The 16,614-nt window shown below is 44.6% G+C and overlaps 1 protein-coding gene across 1 annotated transcript in view; it reads right to left on the reverse strand.

The window, feature by feature from the left end:
* The window catches only part of LOC104386047 (serine/threonine-protein kinase TNNI3K-like), a 74,537-nt gene that overhangs the window by 24,165 nt on the left and 33,758 nt on the right, over nt 1-16,614 (reverse strand). The window contains exons 7-18 of the mRNA XM_009994580.1: nt 15,717-15,815; nt 13,454-13,592; nt 8,630-8,774; nt 8,438-8,542; nt 7,723-7,817; nt 6,975-7,124; nt 5,337-5,423; nt 4,085-4,141; nt 3,166-3,258; nt 3,023-3,080; nt 2,721-2,915; nt 2,286-2,390 (exon numbers count right to left, since the gene is read on the reverse strand). Coding sequence (XP_009992882.1) covers nt 2,286-2,390; nt 2,721-2,915; nt 3,023-3,080; nt 3,166-3,258; nt 4,085-4,141; nt 5,337-5,423; nt 6,975-7,124; nt 7,723-7,817; nt 8,438-8,542; nt 8,630-8,774; nt 13,454-13,592; nt 15,717-15,815 — 1,328 coding nt within the window. The remainder of the gene's footprint in view (nt 1-2,285; nt 2,391-2,720; nt 2,916-3,022; nt 3,081-3,165; nt 3,259-4,084; nt 4,142-5,336; nt 5,424-6,974; nt 7,125-7,722; nt 7,818-8,437; nt 8,543-8,629; nt 8,775-13,453; nt 13,593-15,716; nt 15,816-16,614) is intronic.

The raw sequence follows: 16,614 nt of genomic DNA on the forward strand, positions 1-16,614 counted from the left end.
CAATTTAACATCCTGAAAGTTTGCAAAATAATCAGTTTCTCTTTGCTCTGAATCCAGACCCTGTTGTATAAGATGGGTTAAGATCAGTTTGCCAAAAGACTCAAGGACTTTCATTTTGCACTGACTCAGAACGTTCTACGGAGCTTAATGTTAGTGACTAAAAAGCTTAATGTTACTGAATAAACAGACACTGCTTGTCAAGTCAATCGTACTTGTTCATACGAAGATGAAACATTCAGTTTTTCATTTTTTGGGTTTTTTTTCTGAGATTTGAGAAGTAGAATGGTATTTTAAAATCTTAGAATTTGAATTAGAATTTTATGAAGCTCTGCTACTCTAGAATTGCTAAATGTGAGATTAAGCCAGTACACAGTCCCTCTACAGGGACGAGTACAATAGATCAGCAATCTCACTACACACTCCTCATGCCCCCACAGAAACACCATCTCTGCACACTGAAATGGAGTAATTGGGTGTGTAATTGGCAGTGGTTAACTGTAGCTGTTCTGATGTGCTTGTAGCAGTTTTAACAGGAGCAGATGGATGCACTCATATGTTGGAGCAGGTCAATAAAGCAAAGCATGCTAAAATGTGTGGTCAGAGCATAAAGCAGAATTTGTGCCAATATTGCTAACCCAGGGCACATAAAACCCCAAAGACTGGCTTGAAGTGACTGCATTTTTCAGACTAAAAAAAGTGTCTGTTTCTTTTGCATTAGTGATTTGATTGTCCTCTTCAGTCTGCAGGGGTATTCTTTCTTTTGCAACCACAGAGTTATTCTTTTGTTTAAAAATGTGACATCAAGAGCAGGAAATCATTTTTGACAATATCCTTTTGAACCCAAAGTTCTCAGGGACTAAGAGAGAATTTAAGACATCATCATACACAATTCTGGCCCTCAGATTTGTCACTATGGGCCACTGTCAGAGACAGGAGACAGAGTTCAGTGGGCTCTAGCTGGCACCCCTACAGCTGCTCATATGTGCACACACATTGTGTCCTTGTCATACTTCTAAGCCCAAGAAACCTCCCTTTAGTAAAGGACAAATGCTACCCTTGAAGTTGGTTCCTTCCTAGGTGTCCTTTGTAGAGCTGTCAGTGCAGGTACAGTTGGAATAAGCAAGCAGAACCTGTCCTGTGTGCAAGCCATGTGCTTCTCTTGGAGATGCCAACAGCAATGGCCAGAAAATTGCTCCTCATATTTCCAGGATTTGGTTCCAGAACCCTGAGCTGGGCACAGTCTGACAGTAAGTTTAATTCTTCACCTGGCAAAGGGAACAACCAGTTCTTTTTTCCTAAATAGTGACTTTCACAAGGAATCTTTCACTGCATCTATCACTGTCATAGGAAATGCAAACTCAGAGCAAGATGCAGGAAAATGTTACTGTATCACCACAACTCCATAGGACAGGTCACTGCAGATACAAACCAAGTGAACACTTCTGCATGCCTGGCACTGAAGAAAACCCATTTTGCTACCCACTTCATCCCACTTCTAAAAAACCCTCTCTGTGGGAGCTTCTTGTCACAGGGCTCGCACATACAGAGGAGCTGTTTCCAGGCAAACTACCATGGCTAAGAAGTGCAACAGTCAGTCAGCACCTTCTTCACCTGCCTGCCCTTCTTTAAGTACACCCAGGGGGCTTGGTTAGGGCCCTGCCAAAGCAGAAGTTAGTGCAGAGGGGCCAGGCTGAGAGATTGCTGGTGTAGACACAGCACACACAAATCCTGCTAAGTAGTGAAAGTTGCTCCCTTTTCAGACAAGCACCTAAACCAACCAGCAGGGATTGCCTTCTGAGGCCTGTTCACATTTCTGCAGCAACCTCAGGGGAAATAAGGACTAGTGGAAATCAAGGACTTAATTCTTAGAGGGGCAAAGGCAGGTGAAATTGGTTATTTCATGTTTTGGTTTCTAAATGTGTCCTGGGAAAATACACGAGGTGGAATAAATTGTGCAAAGGCTGTTCCACAGGAGTGATGGATGCAAACATGGTAGAAATATTGCCTACATTTCAGAGAAGAGGTCTGCCAGTGAAGTTACTCTAAGCATGCAGTTGACCACTGTCTGTCATCAGCTGAAACGTTTTGAAGCCTCCAGTGAAGGCGAGAGCCCCTTGCCCCCATTCCCCAGCCCTCCTGATGCAGGCTGACCTTCCCCAGCTTCATCAGTGTCCAGGAGATCCCACACAGCTGCAGGGGGCTGAAGGGCAGCTGGGCTGCAGACCTTCCCTGCTGCTCTCAGGTTTCACATCCCCTGAAGTTTTAGGATGAAGAAATAAACTTACCTGTTCAAATCCCGATGGATGATGGGCTGTGTGAGGTTGTGGAGGTACTCCATGCCTTTGGCCACATCTACAGCAATGATCAATTTAGACTGCAGATCAAGAGTTCTGTATTTTGAAAAACAGAAAATTACTCACAGTTAATAAACTGACAGAAATGTCTGTAAACTGTTCTTATCTGTAAATCATGGAGCCTTTAAAATAGTTTTAAATGCCAAACAATGTTCTATACTGTATGTAAAGGTCTAATCTAATGTAAAATAATGACTAGCAATTTTGCAATGACTTATTAATTTCCCTTCTACACCAAACAAGCTGAATCAAAGCTAAATTTTTTCTAGTGTGCTCCTTTCTTTATTGCTTTACACCAAAACAGAGTAACATTTACACTAGCATAGGTTTACTAGTCTTCCCAGTCCTGTCCCCCAGGTGCAATACCTCTTCTGCTCGTGCAGCAGGGAGAAGAGTGACCCTCCAGAAATGTACTGCGTGACAATAGCAAACTGGCTGGGGTCATCCAGGCAGGCTCCCACAAACTGGATGACACAGGGATGGTTCAGTCGGCAGAGGATGGAAACTTCCCGGCAGAACATGTCCACGTCGGATTTGGAGCAGTAGGTGTTGGCTCGATAGCTTGGGATTTACAAGAGAGGCAAAAATGTCATCAAATGGGTTGGGTTTTTTTTGGTACTTCATCTAGGTGATGAACCAAACGAGAGGGGAAGGTCTGAGAAACTCACCGTTTGATCGCCACAATTTTGTTCCTGCATCGTCCCTTATACACCTTCCCAAAAGATCCTGAAATGATTTGAAACAAGTGGGCACAAGGGTATGTGGTGTGACCACCAGACATTGAGCTGGCATGCATTCTTGCTTTTGGTACCTGAGCCAATAATCTCATGGAACTCGATTTCAGAGAGCTGCAGGTGGAAATGAGACGGCAGCCCAGCGCGGAGCAGGAGAACATCTGCCTTCTCTGCAAAGAAAGCGCTGGTTTGTCACACAGGCTGCTGGGCAGGGCAGCAGGGGAGCATTCAGCTTCACAAAGCCATGGCACTGTGCAGGTGATGTTCCTGCTGTCCACTGGGAATCCCATTCCCTTCCCTCTCAGCAGCCACAGGAACCCCACTAACAGCTCTTCAGTGACATGTGGAATCTAAATTTTGCATCTTAATTTAGTGAACAAACATCTCTACCTTGCCAATCATTTTGGTTCGTTACTGTGAAGTTGATCAGAATGGGTCTAACTGGAACATCCCAGGGCTGCTATGTAAAGGATGTAAGGACTTGATTACACCCAGAGTGAATATCTGAAGTGGAAAATTCAAAGCACCACAAAAATGGCAATATTTAAAAGTACAAATACGAACCAGAATGTTTTATCAATATGGGGTTCAGGTGACCACAAATTATTTTGGGGCAGAATTTTTCTTGCAACAATAATCCAGGCATTTCATAGTGCAATTCAATATATTTCTTTGCATTCATGGATACTTGTGTATTTGATTAGTAATAATTCACAATCACATCCTTCTCTCCAAAGAAATAAAAAGAAATATGTTTTCTGAAGGAAATGAAAATAAGATAAATACAGAAATTATTATGATGTTGAGCAACAAAGCTGAGTATATTGTTTCCTGAAATTATCCCAGGGAAATACAGCTGCTGCTTATGCATATCTTTACATTTCTGAACAGAGAAAATTCCAGGAGTAATGAATCTTGTGCAGTATGTTGAGACACACAAACATCTTGGGTAAAAAGACCATAAAAGTTCAAGCTTTCCCTTGCCACTGAGCACACCTTTGGTCATGCTTTTGATCTTTCCTAGAGGGGATGGAACTGACACATAGGAACCATCTGAAAGAAAAGAACAGAACGAGTTATATGGAATTCAAAACCAGCATAAGCATCTGCACTGGTAAAATAAGGAGGCAATGGCTGCTCAAAGAATGAAAAATAAAGGGGTGGAAATACTCATAAGCACAGAAAGACAGATGGTTGTGCTGTTACATTGCTAAGTTCTTGAAAGAAATGTGCATACAGCTTCCCCAGCCTCTGAGGAACCAAAGTGACTTTCTGTGGTGCTGAAGCAGCCAGTGCAGCCTCTGGTGTCAGCTGGGCTCTGCAAAGCAACTCGGATGAGATGTCCAGGCTGAGGACCGAGCTGTGGGCACGTGGCACTGGTTAGTTCACTGACAGTTTTCCCAAAGCCCTCAGCTTCTCCAAGGACAGAAAACATCATCTGTTGTTTTTCTGCTTGAGTGGGAGCTGAGTTCTTTTAGAAATCAGCATTTTAAAATCTGAGTGTCTTAACTGCTTGCCAAAATAGATTTCCAGTAGATGCAGAACTTAGTCCCCTAAAGATTTACACACAGTTGAGACTTACTAAGCCTGAACCTGGAGCAGGTCCAACTAGGTGGGAAGCAGAGGGATGCTGCTGCTGACTCTAGGGTTCCTCCTGCCCATCACCTGGACTAGCCACACTGTCCCACAGACCCACACTCTCCACATGCTGCAAAACATCCTGCTTCTCTAACTGCTCCTGTTAATGCCCTTCTTGGCACTTGCCATTCAGATGCCAATAAAAATGATTATTTTTGTAGCAAAAAAAGCTTAATTAACTCTTCCCAAGGGGGAATTAGATATCCAAATATATTAAAAATCATGAAGGGGACTAACTATAGAAATACACTGAGTGTCAGCAATCAAAGAAACATCAGATCTGAAAAACATGAAGGGAATGGCTAAACAAGGCATTAGGGATGTCAAAAGGTATGAGTAATGATTTCTAAGGATTGATCTTCCTCTCACAACTTTTAGCTTTTCTCTCTAGAGAGTGATGCAAAGTGACAACTATATTTTAAGATAAAGGAAGACTTTTGACATAAATAGAGGGTACCTGGAAAACAGGGATTCTCAAGACACTGATTTTCTTTGCAGCAGACAGAATTGATCCAAAGCTCCTGAAGGTCTGTGGAGCATTCCCAGAGACTTCAGCAGCCTTTGGATCAGACCCTGCAGTCAGGCAATGAAGTGATTTCTCAGACCTTACCTCCTCCAGGTTGTGAGTATTCATTACAGGGAGATTCATCTTGGGGTCTTTTGTAATGCTTCAGAAGGGTCACAATGGCATCATGGCCTAAGGAAGAAGGAGGGAATCTAAGGACTTGCAGGTAAAAACAACAGTCTTTTTCATTTAAATTGACTTAAGCAGAATCAGGGGGTTAAAAAAAAAAAAAGTATAATGTGCCTACAAAACATGTAATCAAGGATATAACAGTGCTAATGTGAAACATGCTGTGATTTCTGACCCAAACCATTCCATGATTCCTAACTACAGAAATAAAAGGAAACACCTGCCAATAAAACCAGGTATGTTACTTTCACAAATTGACCTAGTCCTAAGCTGTGATCTGTGGCAACAGAAAAACCCCTGCTCCAGAAACCCCAATGTGGAAGTTGAAAATAGCCTTCCATAGACCTCACAAGGACCACCAGTGCTTGAAAATACCTGAGTTGCAGTGTCCCAAAGTGCACAGGATTTGTGCAGCGCGTTGTGCAGGTGCCGGGCTCGTCATCCCTCAGCAGGAGCCAGAGGGGAGCAGCACCTGCACAACATGCTCACCCTCTCAGGGGTCTGGTGCACAGGGTTCTGCTCAGCAACACCCAAAACTCTTTACCAGCTTTTCAAAGACAAGTTCTCCCTCGTTTAGCCAATACCCAGGTGACAGATGCTGTTGCCCCGGGGAAGATGAAAAGGGAACGGTGAGCTATAAATATCTGTAAAAATGTGGCTAAGGAACCCATGTTCCTCAGCTGGCAACTATTTCCCCACCAGAAAGTCCCAAGGTGGATGGAGGTGCCCAAGGGCAGGGTCCTGGTGACAGCCCAGAGCACCTTGGGCAGGCAGGCTGCTCCTGCCTCGGGAGGCAGGAGGTGACCAACAGCCTGGGTACCCAGAGGAAAGCAGAGGCTGCAGGGGCAGAGCCCAGCCCAGCCAGGGAAGCCTCAGGAGGTCTCTGAGGAGCCCTTTTATACCTGCCCCAGGGGCAAGAGTGCAATGATTGGCCCTCTGGGACATGACCCTCCCCTCAGGCACAGCTGCCCCACTCACCCGGGGGGTCCCGGGGCCAGGACAGGGCGTGGGCAGGAGGGTCCTGGTCCCCAGCGCAGCAGGAGCTTCAAGGTCCGTGCAGCCCAAGCCTGTCTGGGATTCCAGGAATGGCACTGTGGTGCTTCTGGAGGGAGCAGGAATATCCCAGAGCTCATGGAGTCAGAAACCCCCCCCCACATTGTCCACGTAGGACAGTGTGACAGAGCCATGGAAAACCCTGGCTTTGATCCCTGTTTGTAAGACATTCAGATGCTGACTCTGGAGTTGCTCCTCATCGCGCCTCCTTCAGCAACACAATTAAAGCTCCTCATGCAGGCACTGGAGGCAGAAAGAGCCTTTTGTCAACAGGCTGCAGGTTTTCTGATCGGTAAATACTCATGTCCTTGAATTTGTGTTGAATTAAACTGATGTTTAACAGGGTATCTGAGAAGATACAGAAAGGGCTGGTTTTCATAGCCCTTTGTGCCAGGAGCTGGAAAGCAGCTGGTGAGAGCTGCAGGTTACACAGGCTGAGGGCTCATCCTGTGCTGTTCTTCTCCTGTGGATTTTGTAGCAGAAACCAGGAAACTGACATACCTTTCTCATAAGCCCACATCAAGCAAGTCTGCTCATCCTTTTCTCCACTGGACCTGCTGGGATCACAAGCCACCAGGTTCATGTCAGCTCCATTATCCAGTAAAAACTGCACCAGTCGGATATGGCCGTGGTAGCAAGCAGAGTGTAACCCTGGGACAGCAGAGAGGAGTGGTGAGCACAGGGGCAGGGCTGGCAGCAACAGCTCCAGGGCATGCATGGACTTCCTCGGTACAGGAATATGTTATCAGAAATACCCGAGGAAAGAGGTGAAAACAGAATAGCAGCACTGCAAGAGCCAGCCTGCTGTGCCCCAGGTCAGCGGGTTCCCTGACACCTCCAAATCACACTCAGCAACTTTGTACGTGTGAAAAAACCCAAAAGGAAGCAAAGACAAGTCTTTCCTCTGCTCGTGGCTGGATCGTGGAGGTGTGCAGCCCTCCAGACACTGTGTCCCTGGCAGAACAAGGCGTGGGCCCGATCCTGCCTAGAAGCCTGACAGTCAGTTTTACTCAGCTCATTGCTCATGTACCAGCTAAGGGGCCTCTCACGTCCTCACTGAACTCTCATCGCTTCTCTGCCTGCCTGCAAACATCCTTCAGAACAGCTGGGTTCTTTCTGAAAGGTAACTGGGTGCTGATCCTCACATTTTTATGGGAATCACCCTGGAAATCCTGAGTGTGTGTGGCTTCTGAACGTGTTTGGTGCTGGTGTATTTGCCCATACACAACAGGGGTGATGATGATGTTACCTGTGTGTCCATCTCTTCCCTGGTGGTTGATGCTGACAACATTCTGGTCAAGAAGGAATTTCACGAGTTCTATGTTCTTTCCATAAGTGCAAGCACTGCAAAAATAAAGGGAAAAGTGAATGCAATAGTCCAGGAAAGGGCAAATCCTTTGGGTAGCCAAAAATGTAAAAAGAATTACACAAAGGTAAACCAGTAGTAATAGAATAAAGAATCTTTAGCAATGTGCAAATTTGTGATTAATCCACCCAAGCATGTTCATTTCTGTTGTTTCAGAAACATTGTAACTATTCTTACAGGAATTAATTTTGCACAGCTCTGCAAAACCAATACAGTCTGGTTTGCAGAGTGCCTCTTAAATAACAATTTACCAACTTACAGCCTGGTGAGCAGAGTGCTCTGCCATCTCATTTCTGATGTGCAATATCCAGCCTGCAGCAGGTTCCTGGGCAGAACAGGCTCCACACTCAACTTCCACAGTGGACAGAGAGAACACCCATTATTCAGATGGATGCTGAGGACCCTGGTGCCTTTCCTCCCTCTCTCCTCTGCTCCCTCTCTCCCCATTCACTATCTGGTCCTACCCCTCACCTCATCTCCTCTCCTGCATCTCCCACCCCTGGCAGGGTCCCTGCTGTCTCTGTTCCTCCCCTTGGATGTCATTTCAGTGCATGCCCTAGAAGAGGAATTCTGCTGGGAAGGGTGTTGCACATCTCACCTGTGGAAAGCTGTTTCACTGAATATATTTTCTTTAGTGAGACTTTCTGTTCCTGAGAGCTGAATGATTTCCTTGACAATTTCCAACTTGCCGTTGTAGCAGGCACTGAAGATGAAGTCAGCAAAGAGTTATTAACACCACCAGCTTCCTCATCAGGCCCAAACCTTGTGCAAGAGCTTCTCCAGGACTCACAGGTGCAAAGGTGTGTCTCCATAGATGTTCACCACGTGGGGCTGGACTTCAAAGCTGCTCTGCAGTAAGAACTTGACAATTTCATGGTGTCCAAATCGACAGCAGAAGTGCAGGGGAACATGATCTTCGTTGTCCTGAGCATTCACTGCCATTGCACCCCGAGAGAGACCAAAGAAAGTGCTTTACACTTACAACTGTTTTGGTATTTAGACATGCTCTATGTGTTGTGCATATGTTATAGAATCTCCTGCTAAAACATTTATGGTTTCATTTCTATAAAACTGAAATTTCTGTGGGCACTTGGAACAGCAGCTACCAAAAACAAACAGTAGGGAGAATTGTCCTTCACTGTTGCTCTTAGGAAAGGAAAATCCAGTTGGATTTGTTTTACTTAAGGTAAAATCCAGTTGGATTTGTTTTACTTAACTTACATAGGTTTATGTTAACTTCCTGGACTAGCAGGATCAAGGACTAAAATTAGTTATGCAGTGACATAAAAGAAATTTAACCAAAGTGGAGGAGACACAATAAGGATACATTGTTCATAGTCAGTATTAAAATCTAAGTCCATAAAAGGCAAGAAAGGAAGAGGAGAATTTATTGAAAAGTCTTGATATCCAATGTTTTCCATTTGCTCTATGTCTCCTTTTCCCTGCAAGGATCTCAGGGACGTGTTTCATGTGTTTAGGATCATGAGAGTGTTCTTTGACGTAACATGGAACTATATAAAAGAATGGGCAAAACAGGAGATCTAGTGCATTCCAGCCGGGTGGGAAGGGTGTTTATCTCTGCTGGTTCAATCTCATTTCACATGGGAAACAAACACTGTGTAATACAAAGGTCTGGTTTGGTTTCAGAGGTTTGCCCTTCAAGTGCTTCATCTTAAAAAATCTTTGTGTGTGTTTTGCACACAACTTATACAAATATAACCAATAAAAGTATTTTAAAATAAATCTCTGAAGACCAGTTCTTGTGTCCTTCTACCTGCAAAACCAGTTGCTTCAATCAACACACAACAGCATAAGATTAAAACCAAAACAAACCTGAAACTAACTGATTCTAAATTTCTCTCAAATAAGCACACGTGCACCAAGGATTTGCCTTTGGGGTAATTTCTTTAGCTCCTGGCTGGTTCATATTCTCTGACATTCTGGGTGAAATAGGGGGGCAGCTGTAGGATAGAAAATATCAGCAACCAGGGGATTTAAAAAAAATGAGTGGATTCAATTGTCTTTCAGCAAGACCAAGAGTCTTTCTTGAAGATTTGGGTCCCAGTTCAGCAAAGCCCTTGGAAAGCCATCAGCAAGTGACCTGTTAGACCAAAGTGTAGCTTCAGTTGGCTGGTGGAAGCAGAGCCACATTTCTGAAACCATCTGATTTTACCTGCTGCTGTTTCAGTACAGCAAAGACTGACACACCCTTTATCATTAACTTCTGTGTTAAAATGCTTCTGTAATAGCACAATGTAGACCAAACAATTCTTAGGAATAGCTGTTACCTGGTGAATATCAGTGAAAATCCCCTGGTGCAGGGACACACAAGTTCTGCTCACTCAGTTTTCCAGGAGAGCATCTCTTTCTGTGACACTTAATGCATTTCCCTCTATGTTTACAGACAGAACAACCAGAACTGGTTGTTATCATAACTGATAGGACTGGAAAATCCAGTCTACTTTGTGCAGCTTTTAGTTTGGAATTCAGTCTGGTACCAGATCCCTGAGGCAGTTTACAAGAAAGGAAAAGCCTGCTCAGGAATAATCTGTCCAGCAGAGGTGTCCTCACTTGTGCCATGCAGGCTTTTAAGCTCCATTTTTACAAACATCTCTCAGGAACAATTCTATCCTTGGGAGAAAGGGTAATCCAGACATATTCTGTCTTCTTTTGATTGTCTGTGAGCATAAGGAAGAATTAAAATAAAAAGAAACAAAAATGAAAAGAATGAAAATGAATGGCTAAAAACCTCTCTGAAGCAATGCTGAATGCTCACAGAAACGGGCAGTCCTTTAAGTGAGCTGAACTTACAGCTTCACTGATGCCTAGTGACAGATAGTTCCAATGATGAATTATATTTCAGGCCAAGGAAAAGGAAAAAAAGGGCTTTCTGCAACTTACATTAAGCTTGTGGCCTGTGAATTTCATTAACTGCCCCCACTAACCTCCCTAGCAGTCTTGTATTAAAGAAAGTAAGGAAAATGAAACTGTTTTATTTCTCTATTCTAAAATAATTCTTCACTTTATAGATTCATTTGACATGTTAGCCTTTATTTTTTATTACGATGCTGTACCAGACACAGATTCATTCTGAGGTGCAATAAACAACTGGGAAATAAATGTCAAAGTTTTATAATAATAAATGTCAGCATTCTAGGATATGTGCCCACAGGATGGCCTGAAGGACACCAAGGCTCTCAGGCCCATGAGCTTCTGCAACACAGCAAGGGGTAAGATGGAACAAGGGAGAAATAATTTATCTTTCTTTTCTTTATGCAGTTACAAATTATGTCTGGAAGGATTTATAACTACCGCATCAGATGATGGCTTTTGTTTTAATTGATAGGTTTTTTATTTAATTGATAGGATTTTTATCAACCACAACAGGTTAAATTGTCTTAAAAAGAAGCAGTTCTGAGTCAAAACAAAACTAAAATCAGTCAAAAACACTTCAGAAGAGAGTTATGGGAAAACGTACTTAATATTGATACAGGTATTTCTAAAGAAGAGTACAAGAGAGTTCTTAAAATTAAGATTTTAAAGTATATTTATATTAAATTGAGGATAGAGAGAACAACTGTAATTGCAGTCAGAGACCGAAAATTCAGGTTGCCTTACAAGTAAACAGTGAATATAAGTAAATGCTAAGCTCTTGTCTGGCACAAAATGGAGTGTAGAAAGGCACCTGGAGAGCTGGCTGCTTGTGACATACGGGCCTTGTACACGTGGCCACTTGTGACAATGCACACACGGGCACTACCGTTCTGCTCTGTTTCTGTGGTTCCCTGTGGATGGGCTGAGGAGCTCTGGCTGTTGCCAGGCTGCAGATGTGGTGTTTTCCAGCAGTGTCCTGACCTCCTGAGCCTGGCCTGGTGGCCACTGCCCTCCTGCAGCTGCCACTGCCCCCAGCTGGGCTACGGGTCAGTCAGGTCATGGTAAGGGAAATCATACAAGTTTATGGCACCAATTACTGCCCTGCACAGGTACTGCCAACAGCTCTCCAGGTTATTTCACCAATTACTCTCATTCCTAAGCATTGAAGAGCTGCTCTTCCACTGCTCTGTTTATACCAAGTTTCAAAGTCTGCTCCTTTGAGAGCGAAAGACTTTGTGCTCCCAGGGTCCTTCCCTTTCCAGTGCTGAAGATGCTGATTTTAAAGCAAAGAATCTGAAACAGTGTCCCAGATTCTTTTCCTTTTGGAACAAGCTGTCTAAGCAATGGTGAACCTCCCACTGCCTTGTGATGGTGAGGGAAGGTCTTTTCTTTTCCCCTCTTCGTTGCAATTAGATCAGCTCAGTGCTGAAGCATCTAGAGCTCGTGGCTGAAAATAATCCGAGTCGGGCTGTTTCCCCCCCAGCTTTTTTTGGCTGCCTGGGTAGTTAAAAGTCCTAGCAAGGAGGAGATCAACTTGGGATATCCTCAGACAAAACCCTAACCCCGCTGAAATTAACACAAGTTTTGCCATAGACTTCCAGGAGACCAAGATTTCACCTTGTACATTGTGTCATTTAAGTTAAAAAGAGCAATGATGTGGTCCAAAGAGCAGCAATGTACTGTAACTTAAAAAAACAAACAAACAACTATTCAGAGGATAGGAAATTAATTTTCAAATAATTGTAATGCTGTTTAGCATTTTAAAAATTCTGCATTAATAATAATAAAAATATGCACAAAATTTGACTTCTAAATGTAAAGGTTTGTGAGGCTTTGCAGGATGGCCCCAAGGGTGTGTGCAGATGCCTGAGGTACAAGTGACAGATGTGGAAAAGCAGGGTTGGAGGGTGAAACGTTTAGTGCCTCCTCCAGGACTGCAACAGCCCAAGGAGAGGAAACACAAGAGCAAGCTTGGGAGCTCTGCAGCACCACTGCCTGCGTGGCAACATGATTTACCTTGGACTAGGGCTTAAATTGTGGCACATGCAAAATGTCCAGCACTGAGCTGTGATGTCAGAGCTTTACTGGCAGCAGTGGGAGATCACCTGGGAAAAGAATGCAGAGATTCCCAACTTCCAGAGAATGCCAAAGGCTTAATAATAATAACAACAACAACGACTTTTGTATCCATTGAACCTGTCTCTCACACACACATTCTCATGCAAAATGTCCCACAATGAAGAGTATGAATCTTGTGCATCATGCAAACGCATGGGGTAAAAAAAGTCCATTTCCTGTGGAATTGCTTGTTAACCATTTGCAATTTCTCATCTGAATTATTTTTAGTTGCTTGCTGTATAATTTTACTTAAAATCCCTCGTCTGTGTCTCACTCACTTTGCATTGAAGTGATTTTGACTGGAGATACAAAAACTCAGCACGTGGCCTTTGACTGGATGATGTCTCAGCAGTAACCTACCTCTGTGTATTACTCCTAATTTTGTTTTCTGCTGATGTTTTTCAGGTCTAACTCATGAATGGAAACAGAACTCACATGAGATGACAAACCAGGCATACTTGAGAAGAAAACTCTCCAACTGCTGGTTTTTTGTTGCAGTTGCCCAGAGCTGATACACAAACACACACAGAGTGTGTGTGAAGAAGCTAAATTCAAGATTCAAGGCCTGACTCTGTCTATAAAATACCATGTTAGTGTTGACCTTCAAAATGTCTTTTCTTACCATCAGCTTTGCTTCCCTCTTCCACCAAGAGCTTTGTAATGTTGAGGAAGCCTTTGGCAGAAGCCAGATGGAGGGGCCTGTCTCCAACTTCACCGCTTGCATTCACGTCAGCTCCAAACTTCAGTAAGAGGTGGGTCACCTAAACATTTCATCAAGGCTAATTAAAATGTCACATGAAAATACATATTTTGATAACATGCAGTATTCCATTGGGTGATACTGTAAGTGGGCATCTCATCACAGCCAAAGCAGGGGGAGGAGATCCAATAAAACTCATTTTTAAGTTACATATCTATGAAAACATTAACATTCTCAGAAGCAAGAGCTCACTCATTCTCTCAGATGTTACACCTGGTCAAAGGCAAGACATGAGACCCATGTACTTGTTTCACTGACCAGTCAGCATAATAAAGCAAATGTCCCCAAAAGCCACAAAGCCAGAGCCTCACCTCCCTCCCTGAGCAGTGTCCCCTGCCACAAGGTCACAGGACTGACTGACTGACTGACTGACTGACTGACTGTGCAGAAGGGGCTGATGGCAAAGAAGCAACCTGGTCTCTCTGCCCAACATGCAAGGAGCTTCCTCATGGTACTGGGTGAGGAGGTGCACTGTGTGAAAAGAAGGACCTCAGGAACACACCCGTGGATCACCCTTGCTGTCACTCAGCCACAGACATTGTCAATCATCTGAGCCTCTGGACTCTGCCCTTTCAAAAGCTTTTCCTGCAACAACTCTCACTGCACTGGAAGTAACATGTCACTGCAATGAAGGGGACACTGCCTGGAGGTCACCTGTTGGAACTTGAAAATGTCCCAGAATAGATGCTTTTACCTGGAAAAAGGTCTAGGGAATGTCTTGCTTAAGCCAAAATAGCCCCATCTTTACATTTCACATAAAAGGGCTCTTCACAGCAAGTGACTGGACAGCCAGATTAACCATAAGTCAATCAGACTTTACTAAGAGAAAGAGAATTGGGAGGCTCAATGCCAGCTGTGGGCAGAACTTGGGATTATTTTTTCAATAAATCCATGATCTGTTGGAATGAGGCAAGTTCAGCTGGACTTGTCACGTTCCTCATGGAAAATCCTGCTCTTTACATGGTCATTTTTTCCATTACCTTAAAAGAGGCCACAATTTCATTTGTGAATTCCAAGGACAAGCAATGGAGTTGCCATTCAGTGGTTACTGGGAAGTGCTGTGCCCTTCCCTGGGGAGGATGGCAAAGAAGCAACCTGGTCTCTCTGCCCAACATGCAAGGAGCTTCCTCATGGTACTGGGTGAGGAGGTGCACTGTGTGAAAAGAAGGACCTCAGGAACACACCCGTGGATCATCCTTGCTGTCACTCAGCCACAGACATTGTCAATCATCTGAGCCTCTGGACTCTGCCCTTTCAAAAGCTTTTCCTGCAACAACTCTCACTGCACTGGAAGTAACATGTCACTGCAATGAAGGGGACACTGCCTGGAGGTCACCTGTTGGAACTTGAAAATGTCCCAGAATAGATGCTTTTACCTGGAAAAAGGTCTAGGGAATGTCTTGCTTAAGCCAAAATAGCCCCATCTTTACATTTCACATAAAAGGGCTCTTCACAGCAAGTGACTGGACAGCCAGATTAACCATAAGTCAATCAGACTTTACTAAGAGAAAGAGAATTGGGAGGCTCAATGCCAGCTGTGGGCAGAACTTGGGATTATTTTTTCAATAAATCCATGATCTGTTGGAATGAGGCAAGTTCAGCTGGACTTGTCACGTTCCTCATGGAAAATCCTGCTCTTTACATGGTCATTTTTTCCATTACCTTAAAAGAGGCCACAATTTCATTTGTGAATTCCAAGGACAAGCAATGGAGTTGCCATTCAGTGGTTACTGGGAAGTGCTGTGCCCTTCCCTGGGGAGGCTGGAGATGGCACATTCATGTTCCTCGTGCAGCCTCTGAACCGTGGGATCAACAAACAGCAAATAAAACACACATCTGGCTCTGAGCCTGTTTACAGGTGATCAAAGCTGGGGCAACACTCATTTGCTGCAGGAGGCCTGGAGGGGAAGGCACCAGGTTTCCTGGGGTCTTGCACAAAGGACTGAAGTGTAAACATTTCTGGTCGGTGCTCAGACTGAGAGCGACTGGCGCCCGACTCAGAAGTGCAGCTTCAGTTCGTGAGGCCTATTCATGCAAGGACCCTCTGGAAGGCAAAGCAAAACCACCCAGCACCAAGCCTAGAGATGCCTGGGTGTCCCACCTGCCACCTCCCCCCTGCAGGTACCTGCTCGTGGCCATGGTAGGCAGCGACGTGCAGCGGGGTGAAGAAAACCGCGTCCTGCACGTTCACGTAGGCCCCGTGCTGCAGGAGGACATCCACGGCCTGGCAGGAAACACACACAACACGCCCGTGAGCAGCCCTGTGTACGTGTGGCCAGCTAGGGAAGCAGGATCTGGACACCTTACATCACCAGCTAAAAAGAAAAGGAAGAGCAAAAAGCCCCAAACAAGCGAGCTGTAAAGGCGACGAGCTGGGTCCCGCCTGTAACGGTGACCTACCTACAGCTGAACACTGAATGTCACTGATGCCTGATAAATGGGCCTGGAAATGCGTTTAAAGGCTGATTTATGAAGTAAGAGGCACAGAAATTACTGTCTGGAGTTTTCCAGAATAACCTTTTGTTTTCTTTTAACCATTATGAACAAAGAGCAGCGAACAGATCAGAGTTTCTAGAAGTTATAGAAAACAACCCCAAAATGAAAGATCCTTTTAAATGCAAATGCATGAAGGTAAATCCTCAAGCACAATTCCCTCAGTGTGTGAAGATTTCTTTGCATTTCAGAAGATAACAGCCCTTTGGCTTCAATAATAACAACCCTAAAGGTTTTCTTTCCAGTTTCCACCCGTTTGGTCTTCCAGGAGGCCACTGTTCTCCTGGACAGCTCTGAGTGGTGGAGCCTTGGCTTTCTGAGCAGCTGCCAGGGAATGGGAGCCTGGGAACGGAGCCCCCTGGGCTGCACCTGCAGCTGGGGGTTTCTTGAGGCCTTCAGGCACACCCAGGGGCTCAGTCCCTGGGCTACTTGAGCGATTCACACATCATTGGGATGAGTGTTCATTTTTGAGTCTAACAATGACAGAGGATGCTGGACCCAGCTCCCCCCAGTGCAGGGAGCAACTGGGA

Source organism: Chaetura pelagica, unplaced genomic scaffold (genome assembly GCF_000747805.2).
Source record: "Chaetura pelagica isolate M959 unplaced genomic scaffold, ChaPel_1.0 scaffold243, whole genome shotgun sequence".
Taxonomy (NCBI): domain Eukaryota; kingdom Metazoa; phylum Chordata; class Aves; order Apodiformes; family Apodidae; genus Chaetura; species Chaetura pelagica.